This window comes from Lepidochelys olivacea (assembly GCF_965140295.1).
Source record: "Lepidochelys olivacea isolate rLepOli2 genome assembly, chromosome: 2".
NCBI classification, from domain to species: Eukaryota; Metazoa; Chordata; order Testudines; family Cheloniidae; genus Lepidochelys; species Lepidochelys olivacea.
In genome coordinates this window covers 154,024,464-154,038,716 of record NC_140412.1, presented here as the reverse complement: position 1 = coordinate 154,038,716, position 14,253 = coordinate 154,024,464, and the positions used below count along the sequence as shown (strand labels likewise).

General features: G+C 43.4%; 1 protein-coding gene across 2 annotated transcripts in view; it reads left to right on the top strand.

The window, feature by feature from the left end:
* ELP2 (elongator acetyltransferase complex subunit 2) overlaps positions 1-14,253 on the top strand; it is a 123,126-nt gene that overhangs the window by 31,033 nt on the left and 77,840 nt on the right. For both annotated transcript variants that reach the window (XM_084619572.1, XM_084619571.1), the window contains one exon: positions 8,853-8,917. In XM_084619572.1, the coding sequence (XP_084475698.1) occupies positions 8,853-8,917 (65 nt within the window). The remainder of the gene's footprint in view (positions 1-8,852; positions 8,918-14,253) is intronic.

Genomic DNA, 14,253 nt, shown 5'->3' with positions numbered 1-14,253 from the left:
TTTATAGTGGTTGAAGCTGTTGATGTACACGTTCCTATACCATCCCTCTCTTACCTCAAGTCTTGAGGAAAACAAGATAAAGTCAGTAATCCTACTTGCTCCTCAGTGGCTGAGGCAGTTGTGGTTCACCAGCATTTTTCAGATCCCCACTATTCTGGACTGCCTTCTCTCTGAAAAGGTCAGGATTGCCTATCAGCTCCTTGCAAGTGCATGTGGAGGCTATTAACGCCTTTCACCCTCCAGTGGACAGCCATTTGTTCTTTGCGCATCTTGCTACAGCATGGTTTCTCAAGGCACTTGTCAGAACCTTTTTTCTGGTACTGAAACCTACCCTGATATGGAATCTCAATCTAGTCCTGTCAGCATTAATGAAAGCTCCATTTGAACCTTTATTCTCATGTTCCTTTGTTCATCTGTCTATGAAGGTTGCCTTTCTGGTTGCAAGAACCTCAGCCAGAAAGGCAGCTAAGCTGGAGGCCCTTTATGGCACACCTGCCCTACAAGGTTTTTCATAAGGACAGGGTTTCCTTGAGAGGTTACATCCTAAATTAATCTCTTGAATGATGTTGGAATTCCATGTGAAGCAGGTCATTCGTTGACCTGTCTTTTTTTTTTTTTTTTTTAATCTGAAGTGCCATGCCACCAGAGAGGATGGGAAGCTACACACTTCTTGGATGTCCATCAAGCCGTGGCATTTACCTGCAGAGGACAAAACCCTTCTGGAAATCCCCTAAACTATTTGTCTCCTTTGTTTCCCTTCAGCAGTATCCTGTCAGAGACTTTCCTAATGGATTTTGCCCTGCATCCTGCTTTAGTAGGAGTTGATAGCAACCCCCCTCTTGCAAGGTATAAGGGCCCACTTGACTAGAATCCAGACTACTAGCTTTGCTTTGAGATGTCCCTCTCCTAGAAATCTATAAAGCAGCAATTTGGGACTCTGTGCCCACGTTTACTAGGCATTATGCCCTGATACAAGCTTCTGTAGCAAATATATCTTTCAGTGGAACAGCCTCCAATCTGTGGCACAGCATAGTTCCTTGTACCCTCCTTCTCGATGAATATTGCTTCTGAATCACCTTGAGTGGAATACTTATGGAGTGTGAAATATGGTTGTCTTGTGGAGTAACTGGAATTCTTTGAGCTCTGTGGTTCCTATCTGTATTCCACTACCTGCCCTGCTTCCCTTTTGTTGCAGGTCCTTCCAAAGGCTGTGATAGAGCAGGCCATGAATGCTCACATAATTGGCGTCGGGGTGCCGGAGGGGGTGCGGGCTCTGGTTGGGGGTGAGGGCCCTCAGGTGGGGCTAGGGATGAGGAGTTTGGGGTATGGGAGGGTGATCTTGGCTGGGACCAAGGGGTTTGGAGGGTGGGAGGGGGATCAGGGCTGGGGCATGGGTGTGGGAAGAGGTGCAGGTTCCGGCTGCGGGTGCGGGCTCGGGGCTGGGGATGAGAGGTTTGGGGTGTAGGAGTGTGCTCAGGGCTGGGATTGAGGGGTTTGGCGAGCAAGAGGGGGATCAGGACTGGAGCAGGGGTTTGGAGCATGGGGAGAGGCTAAGGGGTACAGGCTCTGAGCAGTGCTGACCTCAAGTGGCTCCTGGAAGCAGTGGTATGTCCCTTCTCCGGCTCCTACCTGGAGGCGCGACCAGGTAGCTCTGCACGCTGCCCCATTGGCAGGCACCACCCCTGTAGCTCTCACTGGAGCACTTAGGAGCCACGGGGCCGTGCTGCGGCTTCCGGGAGCCGCGTGGTGTGGCCCCCGACCCAGCGTCCCGGCTGGAGCACCAGAGCAGGGCTGAGCCGAGCCGCGTGGTGCGGCCCCCGACGCAGCGCCCCGGCTGGAGCGGGGCTGAGCCGCGTGGTGCGGCCCCCGACGCAGCGCCCCGGCTGGAGCGGGGCTGAGCCGCGTGGTGCGGCCCCCGACGCAGCGCCCCGGCTGGAGCGGGGCCGAGCCGCGTGGTGCGGCCCCCGACGCAGCGCCCCGGCCATAACTTTTGGACTGGCTTAAAATGGCTCGTAGGCTGGATCCAGCCTGCGGGCTGTAGTTTGCCCTCCCCGGCATAGTCCAAGAGACACCGGTAGCAGAAATCTTCCTGTCTAAGGTTCAAGGAGCACATGTGCACCTTGAGTGGAATACACTTAGGAACCGCGCATCTTGAAGAGCTCCAGTTACTAGACAAGGTAAATGACCATATTACAGTAATGGGGACCATATAAAGTATCTGAGCACCTCCCAGTATTTAATAGAAGTAGTGAGTGTGTTGTTAGTATGAATGCAGGTGTTTCTGAAATACTAGGAAAATAATCCAGAGAGAGAGGCCCTCCCAAAATTGCCTTGAATGTTCAGTGGGGAAGAGATTCTTTGATAAGATAATTAAAATGTCAGCCATTTTGCATTGTGAGAAGAAGCTGCCAGCAGATATTCTTTCCTCAGGTGAATAAGGTATAAACTACTTTCTGTCCATGCATGTAAGGGACTGCATCAGGGCATGGTTAGGCATACGCTGTATAACTGTTGCATGAAGACCGCAATCCAGCAGTGCCTAGTATAGCACAGAACATGTATGAATAAGTCCCTACCAAATTCATGGTTCACTTTGGTTAATTTCACGGCCACAGGGTCTTAAAATTGGTCAATTTAATGATTTCAGATGTTTACATCTTAAATTTCACGGTGTTGTAACCATGGGAGTCGTGATCCAAAAGGGTATTGTGGGGCAGGGGTAGTCCTAAAGCTGTTGTATGGGGGTTGCAGGATTGTCATGCTCACTTCTGCAGCGTTTCCTGCAGCTAGAGGAGGCTCCCGGAGGTAGAATCATAGACTATCAGGGTTGGAAGGGACCTCAGGAGGTCATCTAGTCCAACCCCCTGCTCAAAGCAGGACCAATCTCCAATTTTTGCCCCAGATCCCTAAATGGCCCCCTCAAGGATTGAACTCTCAACCCTGGGTTTAGCAGGCCAATGCTCAAACCACTGAGCTATCCCCCCCCTTCCCCCCCCCAGGTACGTCCAATCTCCCCAGTGTTGCTGTGTGTGCCCCAACTGGGAGGCTCCTAGCTGCTAGTCAGGGCCAGTGGTGGATTAACACATGGGCTCATGGGACCTGTGCCATGTTTGAAAAATGGGTGCCCTAGCCCTGGCAGGAGCCACAGGGTGGAAGCCCCGAGCACCAGCAGGAGCCAGAGGAGGAGGGAAGGGGGGCGGAAGCCCCAAACTTGGGTGGCCCAGAGCCCAGGCAGGAGCCCTTGGGGATCGCAGCCCTGAGCCTGTGCACACCGAGCCCCAGCTGGAGTCCTGGGGTGGGGGTGGGGAGGTGTGGGTGGCCTCCCCAAGCCCAGGCAGGAGCTGCGAGGGGGTTGGCATCCCCGAGTCCTGGCTGAAGCCTGGGTGCTCCTAGCCCTGGCAGGAGCCATGGGGGTGTGGGGGGAGAGAAGGGAGCAGCAGCCCTAGAACTTGGGTGTCCTGAGCTCGGGCAGGAGCTGTGGGGGGGCGGGGAGGCGGCAGCCCTGACCCTGGGCAGGAGCCACTGAGGGTGGAAGCCCTGAGTCCTGGCTGGAGACTGGCTGCCCCCAGCCCCGGCAGGAACCACGGGGTGTGGGAGCAGCATTCCTGGAACTTGGGTGTCCTGAGCCTGGGCAAGTGCCGCGGGGGGCAGCCCTGAGCTGGGCAGGAGCTGTGGGCGGTGGCAGCCCCCAGCCCAGGTCCCTGAACCCAAGCAGGAGCTGCAGGGGGTGGAAGCCCTGAGTCCCAGCTGGCGCCTGGGCGCGATTAGCCCAGGCAGGAGCCGTGGAGGGAGGGAGAGCAGCAGCCCGGGCAGGAGCCATGGGGGAGAGGGAGCGGAAGCCCCAGAGCTTGGAGGCCCTGAGCCCAGACAGGAGCTGTGGAGGGCCACAGTCTGGGGCCCAGTTCTGGAGCTTCTGCAGCACATAAATGAGGGTGTACCACCCTCTTCTGCGCTGTCTGTGGAGGTGGGTCTGACCTCTCCCCATAACAGCCATGCAGGGGAAGGACAAATCCTGTCCCTCCCCAGCTTGGCTTATTTTGGGGAGATCAGATTTCACGGAGCAGGGCTTATTTCATGATCCATGACATGTTTTTTTACAGTTGTGAAATTGGTAGGGCCCTATGTATGACGCATTTAATGGGACAAGTATAGGCATATTCATAGCTGTCTAGTTATGTGTTATTTAACTCTGACAGTTTTTTTTTTACTGTAATGCCTTCAGAGCAGACAAGTCAATTTGTTTGGTTTATGAAGTTTTCAAATCTTCTAGAACTATATACAAAATACATCGTGTAGTTTGAAAATGCTGTCATACCCTGAAGGCAGTGCAATATGAAAAGCAATATTTCCATTTTCATTCTGAATATTGACTCAATAGACATTTTTTCCTTAGATGTGTGAGAAGGTGGTTGTTGACATTAAGTTTACAAGGCTGGAAAATTACAATAAATTCGTGACCTGTAGTCTGAATTACTGTCAGAAATAATAAAGGGGCTGTGCTGCATATTAGTCAGGATAATGCTGTCCTAAAATTCATGCTGTGAAGCAATAGGTTAGTTCTTTGTTTATTATGGTGGTGTACATATTAGAAATTCTCTTTATAGTTCCCTAGAGAAATATATCAGTATAGCACTGTGTTTATAAATGAGAAGTAATGATTCAGACTTCAAGATTTAAAATAAAACTTGCAAACCTATAATAGTAGTTTAAAAATGAAACTCAGAATTTACTGTGCTGAGTTTTAATATCAGCCCTTTCTAAAGGTGATATTCTATGTAAGGCTTAACCTTGAAATGTAAATAACTGGATATTAAACATTTTGCTTTATTATAAAGGTACCCTTTTGTTTCCATAGTTAAGGCTGAGTTTAAATTTGTATTAAAAGCAGGGAAACATTGTTTTTATGTGGAAATGATATAGCATATCTTCCACAGCTTAAAGAACTTCCTCAAAAGGTAAAGAATGAATTTTCATATAAATCTGTTAATTGAGGTATAAGCATTTTAAAATATCCCAAAAATTCTAAAAAGGGGAAAAGTCTATTATTTTTAAAACCAATGGATAAAGAAATGCTTTGTTTTTTTTTGTTTTTGTTTTTTTGTGGGTATGGGCGTGTGAAAACTGACTTGCCTCTAGACCAGTGGTTCTCCAAGCTGGTCTGCTGCTTGTTCAGGGAAAGCCCCTGGCGGGCCGGACCGGTTTGTTTACCTGCCGCGTCCGCAGGTTCGGCCGATCGCAGCTCCCACTGGCCGCGGTTCGCTGCTCCAGGCCAATGGGGGCTGCGGGAAGCGGCACAGGCCAAGGGAAGTGTTGGCCGCCCTTCCCGCAGCCCCCATTGGCCTGGAGCGGCGAACCGCGGCCAGTGGGACCTGTGATCGGCCGAACCTGCGGATGCGGCAGGTAAACAAACCGGTCCGGCCTTCCAGGGGCTTTCCCTGAACAAGCGGCAGACCGGCTTGGAGAACCACTGCTCTAGACTGTATCAAAAGCTCAGGCATACGATGATGAAAAATTATTAAGTTGTTAATTTTTGAATACTCGTTATAAATGGTTTGGTCTGTGCTGCAATAATTAATGTTCAAAATCTATCATTATGATCCAAAGTCATCTTAAAAAAAAATTCTCACTATGTTGGTGGTTGAGGAAACCTTGAAAACTTGAATAGAGTTTAAACTGGTGCAGTTAGTTGTGTTGTCTGCTTGAATCTGAAACAATACCACAGAGGCTTGGATTGCCCCTTTTTATATGAAGGTTAACTCTGAAACCTACAGGTAACTTAAATGTCATCCTTAAGGCTCACTGCTGATCTGTTTGCCAGAACCAGTCAGTTAATGTGCCAGACTGAGATGACTAAGAATTTAAAACTTTAGAGGACAAAATGTCTTTGATAAATCTATGGAGCCATTATGGTGCCTCCATGACAAAGCTGTGCTGACATCTGCATCTTGCCCAAATTTTGTAGTACTTACTCTTTGCATGCAGAATGACATTTCTGAAAAATTACAAGTAATCAGCTAGTTAACTTGAGTTAGAGGCATTTAAAAATTACTCTTGAATTCTTTTGTTGAGTATAATTTCTTTGAACTTTCCAGCAAAGAAATCATCTGGCGTGTGACAGTTAAAACTGATTTATATAGATTTTGGAATTTTGAATGTTTCTTGATGTTAATTTTTTATGAACTTTTCCATAACCATAACTAATCTTGCATCAATTGCTTTGTTGGAGAATTGATACTGGAACATTCTCTGCCCAGTAAGTCATCTACGAGAAGACAACAGAAAACCCTTAATTAAAAAAAACTGTTACAGAAGAGCAAATTATATGATTCAGTGCTTCACTGGTTGACCTATGAGCAAAGAGTTTCTCTGAGCTGGTCTCCTGGACCTTGAGAATTTGTGGGAGAGTTGTTACCCTGTGGATCCCTAAGACTGCAGAACAACTCCCCTCAAGTGCTCACAGATCTTGGCAAGTCCTTTTGCCATGCAGCCTAATCACCCCTTACTAATATAAGAACTGCCATAATGGATCAAGCTGTTGGTTCACCAATCCTAGTAACTTGGGTTCTGACAAATAAATTAGAAGTGGCTCTTCATGATCTTGAATCTCAAGCTGAAAAAATGAACAAACTTTAAAAAGCTTTATAGGTTATATTTAACCTATTGTCATGATGAAAACTGACCACTTATTCCAGTGCCCATTTTCTGTTTTGTAGCCAGATTGTCATCCATTGTAGTAATTAGTTTCTTAATTCATAACTGTGTATTTTCCATTAAAACAAAATCTGTTGACTCTTTGCCAAGGAATTTATGAAAGTCCCAATTTTTTCCCACCTTTTTTTATCCACTATTCTGCTGTGTTCAAAGAATCCTAATACATTAGAGAGGCATCTAGTGGTTTGTCCTTATATTATCATCTGTGCTATAATTCTGTTTTTAATTATTTCAGTCAGTTTACTTGGTGTGGTACAAAATTTAGTAACATGTAGCTTGCACAGTGCTGGGAGCCAGAGACCAGGGCTGCATGGCTGGAGCCAGGAATAAGCACCCGCCACTGTGTGACTGGAGCCAGCACTTGTTGCTGTGCAGCCAAGGCCAGGGGTTGGCACCCAGGGCCAGCTCCCACAACCGCGTGGCTGGAGCCTGGGAACAGAGCTGTGGGTCGGCGCTTGCTGCCATGCAGCTGGGGCAGAGGATCAGTGCCAGGGGCTGGGGCCACATGGCCGGAGCCTGAGACTGGAGCAGGGGGCCAGCACCTGCTACCACACAGCTGGAACCAGGGGCCAGAGGCTGAAGCCCTGCAGCTGGAGGCCAAGGTCTCGTGGCCATACTGGGGGGAGGAGGTCAGTACCCACTGCCCCGCAGTTGGCCAGGAGCAACAAGGAGGGAGTGAGGGGGGGCTTATTTCCCCCCATCACTTCCCAGGAGGCTGTAGTGGCTGCACAAAAACCTCCTGGTCGCCACATACTCAGATGTAGCCACTGTGGCTGCAATATTGGCCTAGACAGGCCAGCATCTGTGCTTTGCTTTCTCCTCAGATGCTATAAACAGCATAATTACCCACAGTTATAAGTTACCACACAGCTCATTTCTAAATAAGCACATTTGGTGAAAGCATTACAGAGGACATGTATTAAAAACAGTAAGAACTTACACACATGCTAAAATGACCAGTTGGTCACCCTACCTCCGACCTTGGGGTCTGGTGCTGGTGTTAGTCCTTCCAGGTCTTTACTAAGGATTGAGGCCCCCTTTTGACAGAAGGGCCTGTCTGTTTTCTGGATCAGAAAGAAGTTCCTGAGTCAGCTCATGCAATTTCTTTGCTTGTCTTTTGGTCTCTGGAGAATCCAGTTTGAACCAATATGCCACTCTTCAGGTGGTTGTACCTCTCTGGAGGTGTTACAACTTGAGTGCATTTGCCGAATCACCCCTTACTGCTCTTAGTTCTTGGATGACTCTGGTCCCCTCACTTATGGAATTACATACAATCTCTAAAAAAAGAAAAGGAGTACTTGTGGCACCTTAGAGAGTAACAAATTTGAGCATAAGCTTTCATGAGCTACAGCCGATGAAGTGAGCTGTAGCTCATGAAAGCTTATGCTCAAATAAATTTGTTAGTCTCTAAGGTGCCACAAGTACTCCTTTTCTTTTGCGGATACAGGCTAACATGGCTGCTATTCTGAAACCAATACAATCTCTAGTCTATAATGATATGTAAACTTAATATGTTAAGTATGACTGGGTTCAAAAAAGAATTGGATAAGTTTATGGAGGATAGGTCCGACAATGGCTGTTAGCCAGGATTGTCAGGGACGCAGATCCATGCTTGGCACGTTTGTAAACATCTGACTGCTAGAAGCTGGAACTGGATGACAGGGTGGATCTCTCCATAAAAGTGTCCTGTTCACTCCTTCTGAAGCATCTGGTACTGGTCACTGTCAGAAGATAGCATATTGGACTAAATGGACCATTGGTCTGACCCAGTGTGGCCATTACTTATTGTGTGTAAGATCTCCCAAAGATATTGCAGGAAATTGCCATATCTGTCACAACTGGACTTAATAGAGGTACATTGGAGACCTAAATTAGAGATACTTGCCCTTCAGCCTCCCAGTATTTGTAGCAGATACTATATATGTACAATAACTTCAATTTTAGATGCTTTTAAATCTTTTACAACTTTGAAGTTCTAACTCATCTTGCATAAAGATCACAAAGTGACATAATATCCATTATATTATTCAGTTATATTTATGGTTTCATCTTGTGCCCATTTTTTCTTTTACTAAAGATCACAGAATGCTAAAGTTACAAGATTTAATAACAAACACTTAATTTTTTTTCTCTTTTTGCAGTTCCAATATTAGCTTGTGGTGGCGATGACTGCAGAATTAATTTGTATATTCAACAGAATGGGGAGGTAATTATTGCTTCATATCCTGTCTTGAAGTAAAATACTCATTCTTTTCTGCTTCATTTCTTTTGATGTGCACTGCTATTCTTTTTGGCTTCTTCTATAACTGCTATCTCTCCCTAGATAGTCATCACATAATAACAGCTTTATTTAAATTCTGTTTCAGATATTTAGTTTTCCTGCATAGCTAATAACGGCTGACACCAAGAAGGCTGAGGTGTTTAATGCCTATTTTGGTTCTGTCTTAACTAAAACAGTTAGTTGTGATCAGATGCTTAGCACATTTAATACTAACAGCAAGTGGCAAGTAACACAGTCCAGAATAGGGGGGAAAAGTGTAAGGCTTGATGAAATTCACCCTAGGGTACTTAATGAACTAGTTGGAACAATTCTCAGAACTGTTAACAATTATCTTCAACAGTGGGTGAGGTCCCAGAGGACGGGAGAAGGACAAACATAGCACCTATCTTTAAAAAGGGGAACAGAGATAACCTGGAAATGTATAGATGTGAGCCTAATTTAGATGCTTGGAAAGACAGTGGAACAAATTATTAGACAGTTTGTAAGCACCTAGAGGATAACAGGGTGATAAGGAATAGACAACATGGATTTTTTGGGAACAAATCATGCCATACCAACCTAATTTCCTTCTTTGACAGGTTACTGCCCTAGTGGATAGGAGGGAAATGGTAGATGTGGTATTTTGATTTTAGTGAAGGTTTTAACACAGTCCAATATGACATTCTCATAAACAAACTAGAGAAATGTGGTCTAGGGGAACTTACTGTAAGGTGGGAGCACAACTGGTTGGAAAACCATGCTAAATAAAAAGTTTTATTAATGGTTCTCTGTGAAAGTGGGAGGACTTAGTGGGGTCCTGCAAGGGTCTGTCCTTGGTCTGATGCTAGTCAATATTTTCATTAATGACTTGAAAAATGGAGTGGAGGGTATACTTACAAAATTTGCAGATGGCACCTGGGAGAGGTTGCATGCATTTTTGGAGAACAGGATTAGAATTCAGAAGGACTTTGGTAAATTTCAGAATGGTCTGAAATCAACAAGATGAAATTCAATAAAGACAATTGCAAATTACTACACTTAAAAATCCAGCATACAACTAAAAATGTAGAATAACTGGCTAGTTGGGTAGTACTGCTGAAAAGCATCTGAGGATTATAGTGGATGAGAAACTGAACATGAGCCAAAAGTGTGGTGCAGTTGCAAAAAAAGCTGCTGTCATTCTGGGCTTTATTAGTCAAGAATCCTCAAACCTTCTTGTCAACTGTCTAAATGGGCCATCTTGATTATCACTACAAAAGTTTTTTTTCTCCTGCTGATAATAGCTCATCTTAATCAATTAGCCTCTTACAGTTTGTATGGCAACTTCCACCTTCTCTGTATGTGTGTGTGTGTGTATATATATATATATATCTCATCTTACTATATGTAAATTTGTTAGTCTGTAAAGTGCCACAAGTACTTCTGTTAACAGGAGTGTCATATGTAAGACACAGAAGGTAATTGTTTCACTTTACTTAGCAGTGGTGAGGTCTCAGTTGGAGTATTGTGGCCAGTTCTGGGTGCCATACTTTAAGGAAAGATGTGGACAAAGTCGAGAGAGTCCAGAGGTGACCATCAAAAATGATAAAAGACTTAGAAAGCCTGACTTACGAGTAAAGGTTAACAAAAAATGGGCATGTTCAATCTTGAGAAGAGACTGAGGGAGGAACTGATAACACTCTTCAAATATGTTGAGGGCTGTTATAAAGAGCATGGAGATCAGTTGTCCTACCTTAAGTGGACTTGGAGAAGAAGTGTAATGGGCTTAATATAGAGAGCAAAGGAGTTTTAGATTAGATATTAGGAAAAAGTTTCTTACTATAAGGATAATTAAGCACTGGAATGGGTTACCAATGAAGGTTGTGGAAACCTTATAATTGGAGGTTTTTAAGGACAGGCTGGACAAACACCTCTCAAAGATGGACTAAGGTCCTGCCTTTGCACAGGGAGGGATGGACTAAGGTGATCTCTTGAGGTCCCTTCCAGCCCTACATTTCTATGATTTCTTGGGTAATCATGAAATACAGATATGTCAGTTTCACACATGGAAATCTCAGGGTTTTTTTAAACATTTCTCTTTATGAAAAGAAAACCTACCTCAGACCAACCATTGAAATAAAGTAATTATGCATCTCTTTCCTTAAGGAGTATCCATGCATTTAGTATATCATTTGAAAAATAACTTCCTCAATTGAAAATGTAAATATCGTAGTCTAATTAGAATTGCATTATTACTCTTTTTGGAATTTGGCATTTCCCGCTAAATTGCCTTCTTTGCTGAGTGCTTCTGAAAGTTCAAAAGAACCTTTGAAGCACTTGATATCCAGCAAGTTGTGACCCGTGTTCAGTATGTGTGAAAAGTACTGTGTGCCATTTGGAACATGGAAACTTTTAATTTTTCATATAGTTAACTATCAAAAGTATTCAAATGAGGCTATGGGATGGAGCTCTAATTATGTATCTGAATTTTTAGCTCCTATCAAAACTTAAAAATGTTTGTGTCCCTCTGGCTTTTGGGAACTTTTTTTTAATTTCTTCCATTGACAAGTCATTCTGGCAAGGTCCCCCAAACATGTGGTGATAATTTTTTTTATATATCTGTTGTGATAGGCATTAGAGACTAAATAAAAAAAAGTTTCTCTGATATGCACAACTTACAGTCCAAGGCCTTGTTTACAATAAATTCAGACCTATAATTCACCCTTTGGGCAGCTCTACTGGGGTGAATTCTGGGTCTGAATTTGCTAGTGTGTATATACACACAGAATGAAAGATTTGTGAAAGCTGTGGCTAAAATGCTAATTTTTTGTTGGTGATGCTGCTGCATTGTGGCCAAGAATTTCAAAAGTGATTTTATTTTGTGCCTCAATTTTTGGTTGCCTAACTTAAGATATCTTAAAGGTACTTGATTTTCAGAAAGTGCTGATCAACTATTCTTTGAAAATCAAGCCTCTTCTAAGTCATTTACATCTTCAGAGTCTGGATTTGAAGATACTTTAAACTCAGTTCTTCTGGAGCTTGGGGGAGGATCCCTGGTTTCAGATCTCAAGTGATAAAATCCTGAAGCAATATCCACTTGAAAATTTTGGGGTGTGTTGTATGCTGGTTGGGTTAGCTGCTCAGCATTAGGGCTAAAGAGGTCCATTGCAACTAAAGTTCAAAAACTTGGCTCATACCATATCCAATTTGACACCATTGGTAATAAGCCATTCTACACTCCTTACAGTCATGAAATGACATGGCTGAGGCAGTAAAGAAAAGGTTCAGAATATACTTGTGAATGTAGGATTACATTCTGGGCGATATCCACTGTTTCTGTTTTTGGGCCCTCATAGAGTGGCGATTATTACTAAAACACAGTTTCAAAGTTACTTGAAACATAACCAATTTTCTTACATTTGTTAAAGTGCAAAGTTGCAGGGTTTAGAATAAGTGTCGCCCCCCCCCACATGCCCCTCCTCCATCCAAAAAGCATGAGAATCTATGAACACCCAGTTGAACCTGTATGTTCCTTCTTAAAAGTATTTGTAACTTTAGGTAATTAATGAGATGCAATCAAATACAATTTTTTTCAGAGTAACATTTTGTCATTTTTTTTCTAAAACTCAATGTAAATTTAATATTTTTAAAGGTTTTCTACCAATAGCTTGTCCTTTTTCTCACTCCTTCATTCCATTAAGACCCACTGTTACCTTCAGCTTCCTTTTTCATCCAGGTGTAGTCCAGTCATCAATTCCTGCCCACCAGCCCCAGTGTTAGCACTGTACATTAGAAGAAACCTAATTCAGTATATTAGGCGACATTTAAACTTGTATTTACTGGTCAGTTCCTCCTCTTTCCTTTCTTTGTTTTGTGTTTCAAGAGCTTAACATTTTATACAAAGTGAGGGTGGTCCCCATTTTGATAGTGAACACAAATTAATTTTAAGAATGGTGATCTGGACCTAAATTCACATACTTTATTTAAAAAAACAAACATCTTTTTGATCTGTATTTTAAAAGCATCTCTCACTCTCTCCTCTCTATTTCTGTTCCTTGACCTACTACCAGCTCTGCAGATAGTTCCCCCTTCACTCCTATGTTTTCTCTTTCATTTCATTTCGTATTTATCTGAATAAAATGTTACACCTCATCCTGTCTCCTTTCAAGTTAATTTGGTGTGGAAGATTGAGTTTACAGACACTGCCTCCTCCCCTAGCCAGTAAAGATCCTTCACCCTTCCCAGTCAATAGTGACTCTTTGGTGTTGAACCATCCCCCACAGATTATCATCATAAGAAAAAAAAAGTTTTGTGTGTGGGAGGGTGGAGGACAGATTGATAAAGGAAAGTTCAGATAAACCCTAAAAGGGGATTGTTGTCATACTCTTGAGCAAGGTGAAATCTCTTCAGCTTCAAGTAATAAAATTCATGCTGAAAGCAGTCTGAATATACTTATTCCTAAAGTCAATTAGGTTTTTGAGTGTGAAGGGTCAGATGTGAAATCCTTGAAGACTCTTGGACCAAGAAATCTCTTGTAGGATGAAAGAGTATAGGGGAAACTACTGTTTCTTTTTTTGAGAGCCTTTGAAAGATAGTATTGATTCAGAATTGTTGCTCCCAGGGAAGAAAAGTTATATATCTCTTCCTGCATCAGCATTCTTACAAGGCCTGTCAAGAGAAACTTAAGGAAAACAAAAACAATGAGGAGTTCTTGTGGCACCTTAGAGACTAACAAATTTATTTGTGCAACAGTATCTAAAAAATTTCAAAATTTGCATAAAGTTCTTTTTAGTCAAAATGGAACCAGATTGTTGGCATGTAAAATAAATGAGTTTGGAGAAATGGCTCAACTAAAAGCTGGGCGGAAAGCCGGCAGGAGCTGAAATGCGCACAAGTTGGAAAGAGACATTTGTTAAAGATGTGGGTAGTACAATGGTATCTGTGTATTCAATAAAGCGTAGAGTGAAAATACCACTACACTAGAGCAGAGACAGGATAAGAACACAGAGGTACATTCCACAAAATTAGCTTGGTGTTGGATCAAGGAGTTAAATAGAAACAGACATGTAGGCAAGAATAAAAGCGAGAAGTGGCTGTGTACCAAGGCAAGAATTTTAAAAGCAAAATTAGGTATCACAGAAATGTGGCAGAGTGATCAAAAACAGCCATCTATTGTAACTATACAGAAAATAGAGAATAGGCTAGAGATGTTGAGGAGTAGTGCTATCTATATATTTGTGATTCCATAGAATTTAATGAGCTTAAAAATCCTGAATGGAGACTACTACACAAGTGAATCTATA